The sequence below is a fragment of the Vitis riparia genome, chromosome 7 (assembly GCF_004353265.1).
Source record: "Vitis riparia cultivar Riparia Gloire de Montpellier isolate 1030 chromosome 7, EGFV_Vit.rip_1.0, whole genome shotgun sequence".
Taxonomy (NCBI): domain Eukaryota; kingdom Viridiplantae; phylum Streptophyta; class Magnoliopsida; order Vitales; family Vitaceae; genus Vitis; species Vitis riparia.
The window spans coordinates 26,208,788-26,224,495 of record NC_048437.1 but is presented as its reverse complement, the minus strand read 5'-3'; the positions used below and the strand labels follow the sequence as shown (position 1 = coordinate 26,224,495).

Genomic DNA, 15,708 nt, shown 5'->3' with positions numbered 1-15,708 from the left:
TCTTAATTAATATTTTATAATTTTGCCTTGCCAAGAGGCATTTGGCCACTGTGACCCAAAAACAAGCCCCTGAAAGTAAACAAGGCTCCACACCAAATATTTTTCTATAAACAAACACTGAGAGATAGCTCAATTGGTCCGGCCTTGGGTTTGCTCCCCAATGGTCACTAGTTCGAATCCTTCAAGACCATCGGAGATTTACTCGATCGTTAACTTCAGGACCACGTGAAATTAATCGAGGTGCGCCCACAGTTATCAAATGAAAAAAAAAAAAAAAAAAATTCTATGAACAGTGTGAAACAAATGTGCTTATTAACCACATAATAGAAGATAAGCATATCATACAAAAAATCTATTCAAAGAAACTATGAATTCTCTGAGTTTATATTTAGGAGGAAATAAGGAATAAATGGTTTTCCATTCTTTTTCTCATTTAGTCTCATATTTAAATAACTTAAATGACAATAAAAATTGAATAAAAGACAATCTCAGAATGAATAAAATTCCACTTATAAGTGGAATTTTAATTGATTTTCAATAAAAAGCATTTTAATTCCGTTAATGCATGAAATGATATAGAATATATTTAAATTATTATTTTATCCTTCTATTTTCATTAGATATAAATGACTTTTTTTGGTTAATTTTTTTAATTGAATAAATATTAATTTTTCTTAATCTTATTATTTAAAAAAAAAACTCTTAAAATATGTTATTTAAAAATGAATTAAAAAAAATAGAATAAAAATAAACTATTAATTCTTGTTCTCTATTGCAATGTAACAAAAATGGCGTGAAGTTTTTGCACCCTAGCTTAGGTTTGACGTAGACCAGGTCTGGAAGCATTCATGAAAATAACTAACCGTGGAAAATAAAAATAACTAACTCCAACACCATCTCAAATCGACAAGGAACATCTATCATCTGTCATTTTCAGCGTATGCGGACTCTACAACATCAGCAATAACACATGGAGCCTAATAAGGCAGGCATCCATCATCTATCCTTTTCAATGAATTCAAGTAAATGGAAAACGTCATGAGCAATAACACATGGCGGGTGACTAGTAGACCATGTTATAGTGAATGGTAGAATGGATAAACCTAATCAATGTCGGTTTGTAACAGCCTTCTACTCTAGTAAGAAACCAACCCATAGGTATCAACAAGAAAACTCCCGAGTCCCAACCAAGATTTGAGAAATGAGACCGAAAGAGGGGTGAGTCAATTGCGTGTTGAACATTTCAAAGAAGATTATCCTGTTTCTTTTGGACGGTTGATGGACCCAGCAACAACAGAAATGAAACAAGCTTCACGAAAAGTTGGATAATGGTAGACCACCAACTGTCAAATATTAACTAACTATAACTAACCCTTCTCTGAGGGCATTGAATCCTTGACTCCATGCAAGGATTTTGGATTAAGTGGGGTTGGACTGTTAAATGCGGGTCCACGCGTTTAATTTTTTAGAAAATGGTTCCTTATGACATAAGTTACATATATTTAATTTTTTAGAAAAAGTTTCCTTATTACATAAGTTATATAAATGCATACATCAATGAAATGTATCATGATATCTAGAATTATGTATGTATGGGAGACATGGGTTATGTGGAGGTTATTATGTTAAAGGCAGGTAAGAACAAAGTAACAATCTTTCAACGGATCTAGGAGTGCTTGAGAATTTTCTACCAGTCAGAATAAGACCGAAGGTTGATGATTTGGGGCACTTTTTCAAATCAGATTGTACATGATTTGTTTTGAAGCAGTGATTTCGCTAAGATCAAACTGTTGTTGCCGCCTCTATATCATTCCAAATGTCTTGATCTTTCAAAAGGGAAGAAAAGAGCTGAGGAAGTTAAAAACTTCTACCACATAAACTTCATCAAACTTCACTGTTGTTTTTGATGGCCAACTTCACCAACCAGAAAAATAAACACCATTAAAATTTCTAAAATTGTAAATCCAAACAAAATTTGTTGCATTGTAACTAAAGCCTAGAAAGAGGGCGCTATTAGAGAACTTGACAACACCTGGGCTTGGACAGGCCTAGATGTTGAAGCCTAGGACAATGATATTGCTCGGAATCCCATCGTGGACCGTACTTTACAGCTTATTTGCAATGTTTTTAAAACCGAACCGGTTATTGAACCGGAAAGTTACCGGTTACCGGTTCATGATTCACGGTTCACGGTTCATTGGTCGGACCGACGGTTGAACCGCGGTCGAACCGGTGACGTAATAAATATATTTTTTATTATTTTAGATATTATTTAAAATTAATAAATTCTATTTAAATTAGTAAAGAAACTAATTAACCTACCAAATTAATTGAACCCCCAAAAAGAAAAATATCAAACTAGAAAGGCAGAGTTTTTTATTTGAAAAAGAAACTACATTGCATGAATAATGACAATTTTTTTTTTTCTTTTTCCGTTTATTTCCCTTTCCCTCTCTTTTCTCTAAAACGTCGGGGAGTGGGGGGTTTACAGGCGACCAGGGGGTGTGGGATGTTTACAACCGGGAGAGAAGGTACCAGCCGGTCGGGGTGGTTTCCAGGCTTCCAACGGCAAGAAGGGGTTTCCAACGCCAGCTTCCAACGCCATGACAGGGAACTGGGAAGACTGAAAGAGGTGACGACAAGGAGGGTTGTCATCTTGTAACGGCCGCCAACAGCGGGCGGCAGCTGTTGCGGGGGGAAGAGGGAGGGTTTGGACTTTGGAGGTTGCAGGCTTAGGACTCCACAACGACGTCATTTTGATGTTGTTTTAAAAAAAAAATTAAAATCAATTGAACCGATCGGTTCGTCCGATTCACCGATTGGACCGTCGGTTCAAGCAGTCCAACCTCGGTTCAATCCCAATCCGGTCCCATTGACGGACCGGACCAGAACGGTGACCGACTAGCAGTCGGAACAATCGGACCGGCCGGTTCGGTCCGATTTTTAAAACATTACAGGTTTGGCGCATATGGTACTAAACCAAACAAGGTGGAGATAAAAGGAGAAAGCTTGTAGGGCCCAATAGTTTGGCATTCTACTGATCAGGTGAAATTTGGTGAGAAGATTTCCAAGGAGAACCAAAAACAAATAAAAATACCTAGTATGAAAATTTCCAATGAATTTGATGTGTCTATCGGAATTATTTCAATATGTGCTTCAATGGCAGGAGTTTATTTATAAATCAATGCATACTTTGGTTGACATATGATTTATATTTGCAGGAGGAAAAGAGAATTTCACTCACATCAAGCTTGAGGGGTATGTTTACATTTCAGATCAGGTTGGACTTTGCATACATTTGGACCTTAAAGGCTATGTTTGGTCCTGGAAAATGTGAGGGAAAATTTGAGATAACAAAAATAAAAAGAAAGAAAAAGTGAAGATAAATAAAAAATAACTTTAAAGTCAGTATATTATTTTCAAATGCTACTTTAAATGCATTTAACTTATTTTAATTTATCTATATAAAGATTAAATAATTTAAATATTAAGAAGTTTATAATTAATTTTAATTATATCTAATTTTCTTTAATATTTTACATAATACAACCAAACATAAAAAAATCATTTTTCTTTTTCTTTTCATAATGCTTTCAGGAACCAAATATAATCTAAGAACTTAATATGGGCATAGTAGAAGCATCAAAGGAGAAAAGTGAAAACGGTTATTTGGACTCTTCCTGAGCTGAGCTCTATGACTCGTGTTTTCTTCCATCAAATGGACATAGAAGGATGCAAAACTCAGTTAGAATCTCACAGATTTATAGAATAAAATTTCAATTTTACAGTGACTATACCTTACGGTTCCAACTATAAGGCTGGAATTAGAAATTAAAAATAAAAACTCAATAAATATCTACCAAAATAAACCAATAATTTTAGATGATATTGTGGAAGAGCTCTTCAAATTTCACTAATAGTGCACTACACTAGTAACCATCAAACTTCCAAGTATCATATTATCATCGCTATGTTCTCCTTAGCCTCAAGCTTTCCCCAAGATGCAGGCAGAGGTTTTGTCAAGATCATACAAGAGCAGACAAAAAATCATGTCTGTCAGAGGAGTCACTGGCCCATGACTTGGCTCGATTTATGTAACGATAGAATGATCAGCATGAATCAAATCCCTATATTCCAAATAGGAGCAAACTTAGCAGAGGGAAGGAGTTCACTCTGGCAGATGAGCAAGGAGGCAATGCTGATATATCCCATCTTATTTTACCGCAGCACAAGTGACCCAATAATTTCTTACCTACCCGTCCAAAGTGTTTACTTATGCACAAGCTGAAGAAAGAGAGGAGGTACCAGCCCCTTTCATACATTGGTCCTGACCACTGATGAGATGAGCAAATAAAAATTAGATTCCAGATTCTTGCACTTCCCCTTAAACACCCTCCTATTATTCTCCTTGCAAAGAGTTTTAAGGAGGCATATTTGATCAGCTCTCCATGTTGCTCTTGTATCTGGGCACAAACTCCTACAAGCTGGAAAAGAGACCCTATATATGAGGCACAACTAATCAATGCACCAACAAGTGATCACTGTTTCAAATCCCTTTTATGCATATCCTTCCAGGGATGGGAATTCCACAATCGCCCACCGCTACCTTACAATAAGACTCAGCAGAAAACTTCCCTTCTATCATCTACCCCAGTCTCTTCAACAAGTTCATGGGTCTGGCCCAAATACTCATTAACCAACTCTAACTTGCAATCACAGAAATGGCCAAAAGAAACCAGGAGTCTGAAGTAATTATTCCAAGCCCATCCCCTACATTCATCCTCCAATCCACATTACTCATAACCCTAACAAAAGGATTAAGAGAAACCTCTTTAAAGTCCCTTCTCCACCCAAACAACCAAAACCTCACCTTAGTCACATCTTCAAAAAAAGAATTAAATGTGTCTCTCCCAAAAACTGGCCACCCATTCCAAATGCTTTTCCAAATGGTAAAACTATCAGTAGCCCTGACACCTTGGAAACAAACCTGTTCCTCATTCCCATACTCCTCCACCTTCCTCCTCAAAAGATCCCTCTCTGCAACTGTGTCAAAAACTGCTTTAGCTGAAGGGAAACACCCAGAGGTTAACACAAGCAAATAATATGGAAAGTGCCAATCCCAGAACCTAAGTTCAGCACCAACTGATGCAACTTTCCTGACTGTCCCACAAGGATATGAGCACTCTTGGATTAAGAGGCCTGGTGTAAAAACAACTACTAGACAAAGAAGAACATTCCTCTGATGCTTTAACTCAATCTCATCAGCTGCACAAAAACCACTCTATTGTCTGCATACTACAAACAAACATGAAGCAATCTCACTGGCTTTACTCAATCCTGGCCACAACAAAGCTGTCCAGAACACCTCCCATACCCTAGAAAGAAAACTTCAAAAAACTCCTATCAGAATAATGACGAGCATCCTAAACACTAATGTCAATGTAGTATAAACTGTTGCAATTGTGAGGATGCTAAAGGTAACAAAAAAAAGGCATTTCATAACCACTTTGTTAAAAAGTTACAATATATTAACTCAACTTCTCTTCCATTATCTTTGATATTATCTGGCATATATTCTCCAAATTGTAATTGCTCATCAGCAAATTTGCTACCATAGTTCCAAAATCCTCCACTTCATCTTTCTAGTAAACTCAGGGGATGCAGAAGATAGAAAAGGTTGATATAATTTAGAGTTTAACTAGAAGATAGTATATAGAAATATGAGATCCACATTCAGTTCCCTGCCCATAATAACAGTTAAAGAGTCCATTCAACAATAATTAAAAGAATGCAGCTTGTGGCAGTCAATACCTTTATATTTGCCCAAAGCAAGCCTTTGATCTGGAATAAAGTGAGTCTCGAGAAACTTAAGCTGCAGTCCTGAGAATCCAGGTCCTACAGTTATACTCACTATGAGTACCAAACTTAACAGTCACAGCAGGTCAAAGTGGCAATGACAGCAAATTAATAAACAAAGAACAGAATCAGTTACTTAAGACAAAAAATACAAAGAGAATTTAATTATGGAAGTCACAAGTCAGCTCTCCAGCTCTGCCCAGAAACTACCCTTGGGAAAGTAGTAATGTCATCATCTCTTAATGGATTACACAAGACATGAAAATCTTAATTTTCAAATAATGATGTTATATACCATGAAAGGTAATCCAGTTTATTTCTATGATCAGGCACATGGCATAAATACCTCTAATCTTGCAATTTCTCTAAGACTATGTTTCATTTCCAGAAAATTTGAGAGAAAAAACCAAGGGAAAGGAAAAGTAGAAGGGAAGAAAAAATAAAGGAAAATTAAAAATAGATTTAAAGTCGATAAATTAGTTTTATATGACTTATTTCACTTATTTTCCTCTATCATATAAAAATTAAATAATTTTAAAATACATAAAGCCCTAACTAATTTTAATTATATTTGATTTTCTTTCATATTTTCAATAGTAAAACCATGAAAAAATTATTTTCCTAGTATGTTTTTTATTTCCTAAGTAATTTGCAGGAACAAACATAGCCTAAATAGATGCATTGAAAGAAAAAAAATGGTGCATGCCATTGTCTCCAATTGATAATACTGGAACACTTCAGAGAATCCACTCTAAGATTTCGAATCTAAAACCACTACAATTCACCATAATCCGTCCGAATCATTCTAACAAAAGAAAATTTGATCAAAATTTACTGAACTAATACTAGATTTTGTGTTTTTTTTCATCAAAATAGTATATGTTAGAACCAGACAGATTCATGCGCTGCAAAATAAATTTGCTGGAAAAGGAAAAAGGAAAATTTCAAACAAAAAAAAAAAGAAAAAGAGATGAGTTAGGGTAGAGAATATAGTTACCATCAATTCTAGTAAGCGAATCTGAAACAGACAGCATTTTCTTCCCGAACCACAACCCTAGATTTGCAAAATGAAGAGAAGGATAGGAAAAATGTAAATGGAAACTGAAATACGAAAATATCGATTGAACGGGAAATCCTAGAATGGAAATGAAAAGACAGATTACGAGTTTGTGCGTGAATCTAAGACCATAGAAAAGGTATCGCATCGGAAAAAGGTTTAGATCAGGCGGTTTTAGAGTCACGCACAAACTCCTCATCTCATCCTCATGAGCCTCCATCTTCATCTTCTGCAATTCGACAGTAAGGACTGGAGAGGAAGGAAGAGAAGAGGTGATTATTCTCCTTATAAGGGCAAAAAACCCTAGATGAATCTCCGATTGTGTGTGGTGTAGCTGCATCATGGGTATGGAGTTTCACCTCTATTCGGAGCTCTCAGCCACCGATATTGGTTGGTAGCGCTAGTGATGCTCACTCATTGTCGTGAAGGTTCTTGCGAAGCTGGCGACAAACGGCCTTTTCCTTGTTTGGATCGGAAAAGAATGTTTGGTTTTTACTTTTTAGAAATGGAGCATTTTTCTAAGAAATATTTGGTTATATCGATGGAATAATCTCAAATTATGAATCTAACCCTTTTTCCTTAAAAAATAACTCATTTTTCATGTAAATATCTTTTATCATTTCTAATATTTACATATAGGTCTTCAAATTAAAAGTTATTTTTATAAAAAATTATGAGTATTTTTGTCAAAATAAGATTTAAAAAACAAAAAGACAAATAATTAAATTTTAAAATTTGGGTTTTGACTAAATTTTAATCAAATAACCATTTTTTTAATTAACCTTTGATCGAAGAAATTCTGAGTTCATGTAAGAAACATAAACATTTTTTTTAATCAATTATGTGGGTTTCATACTCTATCGTCATCTGCATCCATTGTCGTTTGCTTCCAGGACTCAATCGCCTAATGGGAATGTAAGAACGAACGAATGGTCTGTCTGGACCCAAGATGATAGACGAATGGTGGTCTGAGTGGCTAGACGTCAAGCATGATGCTTGAGTTACCTCCAGGCATTGATTGAGTGTTAGGTAGTAGTCGTGATTAATGTAAGGATAAAATGCCAATAGTTAAGGCAAGACAGTCCTTATAGGCCATCAATAGTTGCCACAAGTACACACGCAATCAATCGTAGTTAATGCACCATTAAACTTAGACATTACATGTGAGCAAAAATAAATAGCCACTCATAATCACAGGAAATATATGCTACATTCTTTCCAAAAAAAATATATTTTTTTGCCCAAGTCAATTCTCTTACTTAATCTTCGGAGATGCATGCCTGAACCCCCATCAGGACATTCCTTTGTGCAGGACACGAATTATATCATTATTATATTTTTTTCAAAGATTTCTTTATTAAGAATTTTGGCTCCTTTTATATTTCAAGTCAAATAACTATTGTATCTTTCAATTTTATTTTATTTTTAAAATCTCTAACCCTAAAACCATACCCACTTTATGGCCTACCCCTCTCTCCTCTTTAGCTTAATCTTTTTCACTCTCCTCTCACACACTCTCTCTTGTGCTACCTACTGTAGCTCCTCTCCCGTCTCCCTCACACCAAATCTCCACCATACCCACGCCATTAGCCGTCAACCACTATTTTCTTCTCCATCTTCTTCGTCTTAGCACAGTCGTTATCATCATCCTTTTCATACCCGCACCACCGACATTGCACCACGACCACTCACTCATTGCTACTCGCATTAGCTCCACCGCACCTCCTATCTAGTTGCCACTCAGGCCATCATCGAAGCTCTACATTGTAACCAATGATGAAAATATCGATAATCATAGATATATTAATACTTTGTTTTATGGATATATCGATGGATATTTTACGAAAAAAAATATTGATAGATATAAAATTGATCAAAATTTATAAAAATATATAAAAAAAAACTTCATAAAAATATAATAGATATTTTAAAGTTGTTTTATTAAAAAAATTTATATATGTATAATATGATTTATCATATTTGATAATAATATCATATGCATCGATAAAAATATGAATTTTATAAGTATACATTTATTATTAAATTACATCAAATATTATTTCATAATAATATTATGAAATTTGATTATAATATGTCTAATTTTAAAATATATATTAATATTAAAATTATAATCCATTTAATTCAATTGTATTAAATGATATAAAATAAATTATGATATATATATATATATATATATATATAATTTTTTAATATTTAATTAATCTATTAATGATATTAAAAACACTATGAAAAAAATTATTATGATAATTTTTATATTTTTTGTAATAAATTAAAAGAAATTTTTGTATTTAATTATTAAATAATTATAATTAATTTACTCTTTAAAATTTTCTTTTAATATTTTTTATATATGATGACTTGGAATATATATTTTTAGTGCATTATATTTAATAAGGTCTAACTTGTCCTAGTGGTAAGGTAAGTTGAACCCCAAACCTTTTGTTAGCAAGTTTAACCCTCGTTGATCATCCGATATATCAAGAAATGTCGTCGATTTTTGACAATTTGCCCCAAAAGTTCGTCGAGAGCAATATTTCTCCGCCAAATATGGTTTCCATAACCTCCGATACATGATATATCGGCGATATATTACTGATATATCTCGATATTTTCTTCCATGATTATAACTTATCTCTGTTCCCCCTTTCCCTCTCATTGCCATCATTGCTACCCCTATTCTTCTTCATAGGGTTTTAATTTTTTTTCATTTATTTTTTATTTATTTGCGTTTTCATCTATTAATTCATGATTTAGGCCTCTCGATGTTGATTTCATTTGGACCCTTTGAGCCTTGATAAGTTGATATTCAGTTATTAGTTTTTTGTTTGCATGCTTTAGGCCTTGTATTTTGAGATAGTGTGTGTTGGGCCTGCATGTGGACTTGGATGTTTGGCTTATTTTATGTTCATATTGGGCCTCTCGGATTTCATTTGCTCATGGACTTTATTTTTTGTCATGCATGAGCCCATTTTCTAGACTTTAGCCGAGCTGTGGATGATGACACGCGGAGGGACAGATTTGAGAAGAGGATAGAAGGTTCAGCAAAACTATAATATATATATATATATATATATATACATATAGACTCATTTTCCTCAGTGTAAAATGGTCTACCCACGTTGGTGTGACTTCTAACACCTGTTAGCTTAATATTCTTAGGATTTCTTGAGCTGGAACCTTCTTTTTCCCTAGTGGTTCTAACTGGAATGGAAGAGCTTGAAGCTCTAAAGGGTTCATAAACAGAAACTCTAGGGCTGCTAGAATGTCTGAAAGAGTTGGAGAAAACCAGTTCTCCTCCTCCATCAGGATATTGAACAATTTGTTCAATCCTTTCAAATCGTTGTGCAATGGCTGGAATAACATTAGCAAAATGTCAGTTTTCAGGAAACTCAACATCTTTCCACAAGATCTTCTTGGGAATGATGAAATCTGACTTATCTAGCATATCTGAGTGAAAGTAAGTGGTCTCACCCTTAGGACTGGTCCAAAGAGCCCCAGATCCAACGCTTGTGTTCATGCTCTTATAGGCAAACCTAGTTATGATTGAAACATGACTGTTTCCTGGTTTGATCTTAAAGTCATGGGTCTTAATATGTAGGACAACAAAATCTAAGATGTTTGCATCTCTTATTCTAACCGTGAAGTTAGGATAACACTGGAAATAAACTGGGTCATCATTCAGTCTAGCTTGGACTGCGCCTATAATAGTATCTCGATATTCGAGATGCCTATTATCCCTTAAACACATGACAATAAAGGTGTTTAAACCTAATCTTGTCAAAGGCTTAGCTGCTACTTGAATCATACCAAAATATATGAAATTATAGTCATCTCTCTTATGCTTTTCATATATATATATATATATATATATATATTTGTTTTTTTACTTAATGAAGCTATCCAAAAAATTCTTATTATTAAATAAAGGACCCAAAAATCTCTTTTAATAAAAATAAGTTTCAAATTTTTTTTTCAATAAAACAGTCCAAAAAATGTTTTCATTAAATAAAGTGCCCAAATTTTATTTTATTTTTTAAAATTAGGTCTAAAAAATTATTTTCAAAACAGTCCAAAAAGTCTTTTTAGAAAAATGAAAGGTTCAGAAAATTATTTTTTCCTAATAAAACAATACAATTTTTTTTAATAAAAATAAGGTCTAGAAAATTGTTTTTAAAACTGTCAAGAGTTTAAAAATAAAAAATAAAAGTTCCAAAAAATTATTTTTATTAAGTGAAATCGCCTAGAAAATCATTTTTTTTAAATTAAAAAAGTCCAATTTTTTTTATAAAATAGAATAATCCAAAAAAAATCATTTTTATTAAATAAAATAGCCCAAAAAATATTCTTTAAAAATAGAAAAACAGTCCAGAGTTTTTTTTTTTAAAAAAAAAGATCCAGAAAATCATGTTTATTAATTGTAGAGCATTTTTTCTTTTATACAATTGATGAACTTTCTTTGACAAATTTAAATTCATTTGGAAAATTATCTTTTAGACAAAATTTAAAAAAAAAATCTTTTTTAAAATAAATTTTGATTTGGACGTAATTTTCATTAGTGGAAGTTGTAACTTTTTAAAATGAATTTTACTTTGGAAATAATTTTCATAAATAAAAATTGTAAAAATATTTCGGTAATAAAAATCACTTTTCAAAAATAAAGTTTGATTTGGTATTAATTTAGTAAATTGAAGTTGTAAAAATCATTTTCTTAATAAATTGAATTATAATATTCTTGTAAATTATCAGTCTCTTGGTGTGCTGGGCCGCATGGGGCCAAGAATGATTGAGCCAGACAGCCCAGTTCAGCCCAATTTTTAGCTGGACAGGCAAGCCCATGCATGACGGCCCGCCTAGCTCACTGAACATGGCCCCATCCCATTAGATACATCTTGCAAGGAAAAGTCCTCTTCCTATGGGAGCTTGGTCTTAGGCTGAGCGTTCATGCTTCGACTGGAAAGTGGGCCAACTTGGGCTTTAGGCTGAACCAGGGGAGTCTAGACCTCAGCCCAACCCAAATAAAGCATGGCCGCTGGCTAACGTTTTATATATGACAGAAAAATCATTAGTTGCATGTGGCCATGTCATAGCGCACATGCTCATGTGGACCTCAAAAACACTCTTTTTATGAGACACGTAAGCATCCACCCCTCATCCACCTAGGCCTTGATTTTGAGGTAGTTCCCTCCACAAAGGACTAAACAACAAAACCCAATTGGGAAAAGTATAAGAAAATTGATGAAATTCCAAAGTCCGCACATAAAAATTTAAAAAACCCAAACTGAGCACATGGAGAACATGGCCTGCCCATTAATCCTCAGGACAAAGAAGAGTTGTGTAGGGCACATTTAGAGGCTAATTGGGGCCACTTAAACTCAAAAATCATCATATGATGAATTAATTATCATGTTTATGGCTCAAAACTTGACACATAGAACATGTTCAGTAGTATATTTCATAGCTAATGAAAGATCAATCAATAATGAAAGACTAAGAGTCTAGCTAGGGGGGTTGGTCCATGTGCTATAGACTTGGTCTGTTTGTTTCCCCAGAAAATGAGGAGAAGAAAGAGATTCCATCATACTCCTAACCTCATAGTCTCCCCAATGTACTAAATGGAAAAGATGCATGCATTTTTTGTCCCCAAGAGTTGCTAAATTCAGACACGTTACACTAGGAAAAGGATAATTAAAGATCATTTGATGGAAATGTGGTTCATGAATGTCAGAGGAAAATCCAACTTATCCAAACATTAGGATTGAAATTCTTCACTTTTGTTAACACAAACATGGACAGGGCTCCATCCCTAGGCAATCCAATTTTCTTTGTAATTTTATAAATGGGTTTCCTGATTGGAAACATGGGCATGCCAAAGCATGAATCTTAAGGGCAAAAGCCATGTTGGTTGAGCTGGAAATGAGGAAATCAAGGACCCCCAACTCACATTATAAATGCATTGAATTTGGAAAGGTGGAAAAGGAATAATCCAGGATGTTTTGATGAGATGGGTCATGGGTGAGGGTGAATCATGTGGTTGCATGTGCATTAGGGCGGAGAACATGCCAAAAGCAACAAACAAAAGAACCCTTATGTACACTTGCCTCTCCTTCTATGCCCTTCATTTCTTTATTCAATATTATCCTCATTAGGCACCAACCCACTTCCCAAAGGACGTATAAATAGAGCCCTCACTGTGGCATTTGGGCAAATTGGGTCTTGTCTTGGGCAGCCAAAGCTCTCAATAGAAGTGGGTTCTCACTTTTTAGTCCAAATTTGGCACATTTCAATCATGGGTGCTCCTCCACAACCCCTCCTCATGTCCCTTGATTTGAAGGGCATGGTCCTAGAAACCAAGGACAGCTGCAAACCAAGTGGGTCTTTGTGGAGGAAGGTTTTGGAGCCTAAAGTCAAGAGAAGATTGCAAAGGAGGAGACAAAGAATTTTGATGAAGAGAAGGGCCCATCTCCCAGATTCTAGAAGGCCCACAAGTGGGATCCAGAGAAGGGTGAGAACCCTAAAGAAGCTGGTTCCAAACGGTGACTCTATGGGCCTTGATGGGCTGTTCAGAGAGACAGCAGATTACATTTTGTCTTTACAAATGAGAGTGGAAGTGATGCAGATTATGGTTAAGGTATTGTCAGATTCTGATAAGTGAGCAATTTCACTTGTGAAGGCTGATATCATTTTTTCCTTTTTTTTTTTTTTTTCTTATCATTCTTTTTTTCCTGTTGAATTCAATGTGATATCTCAGAAGTTGGTTTTGGAAGCTCAGAAATATGTATTCATGTTGTCCAAATTTTTACCAAAGTTTGGTCTTTTTTTTTTTGCCCTTTTGTTTTGTGTGTGTGTGTGTGTGTTGAAAAGTGAAATGGGTGCTTGGCATTCACTTTCTATTCTCCTTGCTTTTAGCCTTTTATCTTCACATCCATCCAAGACACAAGGAAAAGAATTGAAGGAAATGCTGTTGAAATTATATATTTATATAGAATATCATTCTAAGGTTTCTATCAAAACTATATTTTGAATTAAATTAATCATGAGCCTTTTTATTTTGAAAATCATACTTTGGGGTGTTAATACCATCTACAAATAATATAATATTATTTTTATTTTAACTTTATTTGCATCAAATAATTTATCTTTATTTTAACTTTATTAGCATCAATGACCTTATTCTATGTCGGTGGAAGAATTGTTTTAAAAATTATTTTTTATTCTTAAAACAAAAAACTATTTTCTAAACTTGAAAAACCACTGGATAGTTTTTTTGGTAAAAAAATAGTTTTATCAAAACATGGTGTTTTTACTTAATTTTTAGGGGTTCTTGTAAATATTTTTTAAAACGATTATTTAAACATGAAAAATATTTAAAAATTTTATTTTTAAAAATATATGAAAATAAATTAAAAAAAAATGTTAAAAGAATATTTTAAGTTTTTAAATGGATTTCCATTATAAAACTATTTTCAAAAATTGATTTTTGAGGACAGTTTTTAGAACAATTCCCAATCGGGTTGTGAATTATGTCAATAAACTCATTCAACCCATTTTTTTTTTTATTATTTTATCCAATAACATCTAATAAAATTTTACCAACTCTATTTTATACCATTGCAATTAAATTTAGGAAATTTTTGGAAAATTATTTATTTTTGAAGTTGAAGAGTAGCTAAAAGGGCAAATCAAGAACCAATAAATATTCCACCCATCAAGGGGGACATGAAGGGCCCACCATATGGCCCATTTATATGTGAACAAACGGGCAAACAATCAAGAAAAGCTTGAAGTGATTGCATTCAGCACATATGTTACATATTACTACTATCACATGTTGCCTAAGGGAAACCTAATCCAGGCCCTAACGACGTCGTTTCAATCTGATGTCATTGCTGTCTAATCCTCCTTTTTAAAAGATTCCCGGGCTTGGAATATTTCCCATGCCATATTGCATCAAAGTGGGACATTCGTTTATTTTATTATTTAATTAATTTTATTTTTCATTATCAAGTCAACTAATCAAATAATTTTATTATAAAAATAAATAAATAAATAAATAAATAAATAATCTATAGGGTTGAATCATTCTAATTTTGAATATTTATGATTCCCATAAATAATTGTTTAATTTTCCATCGTTTTTGTCATCTATTTTCAAATAATTTTTTAAATAAATATGTCATGTATTTTTTTTTTCTAAATAAAGGGTTTTTAATAAGCTTAACTTACTAGAAAGTTGGATCAAATGGTCTAATCTCAAATCCTCTATTAAAAAAAAAAAAAAAAAAAACCATAAAATCCTCTAATACATGAAATCTTTTAGGTAAGATGACATTGACATCATATCCTATAAGCGTATTTTAAGAATTGACATTTCGGTAACTTATTATCTGATTTAAGAACGATATTATTGCACTCCAACATGTTCATCCTATTTTCATCCAAAAATCCTAGAAGCTAACCTCTTTTGTTTCCCCTTTTTTCCCGGTATTCTAATATCAAGTATCCATTTTACTACACCAAAAATTTATAGAAGCAATAATTGTAGAGGAGATAAGGCAAAGTAGAATGTTGAAATGGGGCACAAGGGCCAAAATTCGATGGTTGGAGTGTACCAAAATTTGAAAAGGTGTGGGGAGCAATTGGGTCAAAGCATGAGGATGAGGCCCATAATTTCAGTACAAATTTCTTTTGGATGCCTCTTTCCCGAGTATGGGCTTTATCTTCTTCTTTAGCCACCTTGGTGTGATGTACCATCTTCATGCTATATTTGGAAGTCT

General features: G+C 33.6%; 2 protein-coding genes across 25 annotated transcripts; one reads left to right on the top strand and one right to left on the bottom strand.

Moving 5' to 3' along the window:
- Window positions 1-772: 772 nt before the first annotated feature.
- LOC117919032 lies at window positions 773-7,386 on the bottom strand. 24 transcript variants are annotated; one of them, XM_034836071.1, is made up of 4 exons: window positions 7,020-7,266; window positions 6,854-6,910; window positions 5,812-5,895; window positions 773-1,914 (listed from the first exon to the last, which is right to left on the bottom strand). In XM_034836071.1, the coding sequence occupies exons 1-4, from the start codon at window positions 7,254-7,256 to the stop codon at window positions 1,885-1,887; spliced, it is 408 nt and encodes a 135-aa protein (XP_034691962.1). In that variant the 5' UTR covers window positions 7,257-7,266; the 3' UTR covers window positions 773-1,884. The 24 variants fall into 24 exon arrangements, 17 of the variants coding, with proteins under 17 accessions (XP_034691962.1, XP_034691954.1, XP_034691964.1 ...); XM_034836073.1 differs by lacking the exon at window positions 773-1,914 and adding an exon at window positions 2,441-3,324; XM_034836075.1 differs by lacking the exon at window positions 773-1,914 and adding an exon at window positions 2,441-3,324 and having other exon boundaries at window positions 5,812-5,880.
- Window positions 7,387-13,220: 5,834 nt separating this feature from the next.
- Window positions 13,221-13,586, top strand: LOC117918208 (transcription factor UPBEAT1). The gene has a single exon (XM_034834716.1). The coding sequence runs from the start codon at window positions 13,221-13,223 to the stop codon at window positions 13,584-13,586; it is 366 nt and encodes a 121-aa protein (XP_034690607.1).
- Window positions 13,587-15,708: the final 2,122 nt, after the last annotated feature.

Bases quoted from the DNA above. Each gene is read 5' to 3' on its own strand.
- LOC117919032 (XM_034836057.1), bottom strand. From the start codon at position 7,256: ATGATGCAGCTACACCACACACAATCGGAGATTCATCTAGGGTTTTTT. The intron at 5,911-6,853 runs GTAACTATATTC...TGGTACTCATAG, and splicing joins TTCGCTTACTAGAATTGATG to TGAGTATAACTGTAGGACCT. The intron at 5,388-5,811 runs GTATTGACTGCC...AGTTTTTTGAAG, and splicing joins TGCTTTGGGCAAATATAAAG to TTTTCTTTCTAGGGTATGGG.
- LOC117918208 (XM_034834716.1), top strand. From the start codon at position 13,221: ATGGGTGCTCCTCCACAACCCCTCCTCATGTCCCTTGATTTGAAGGGC.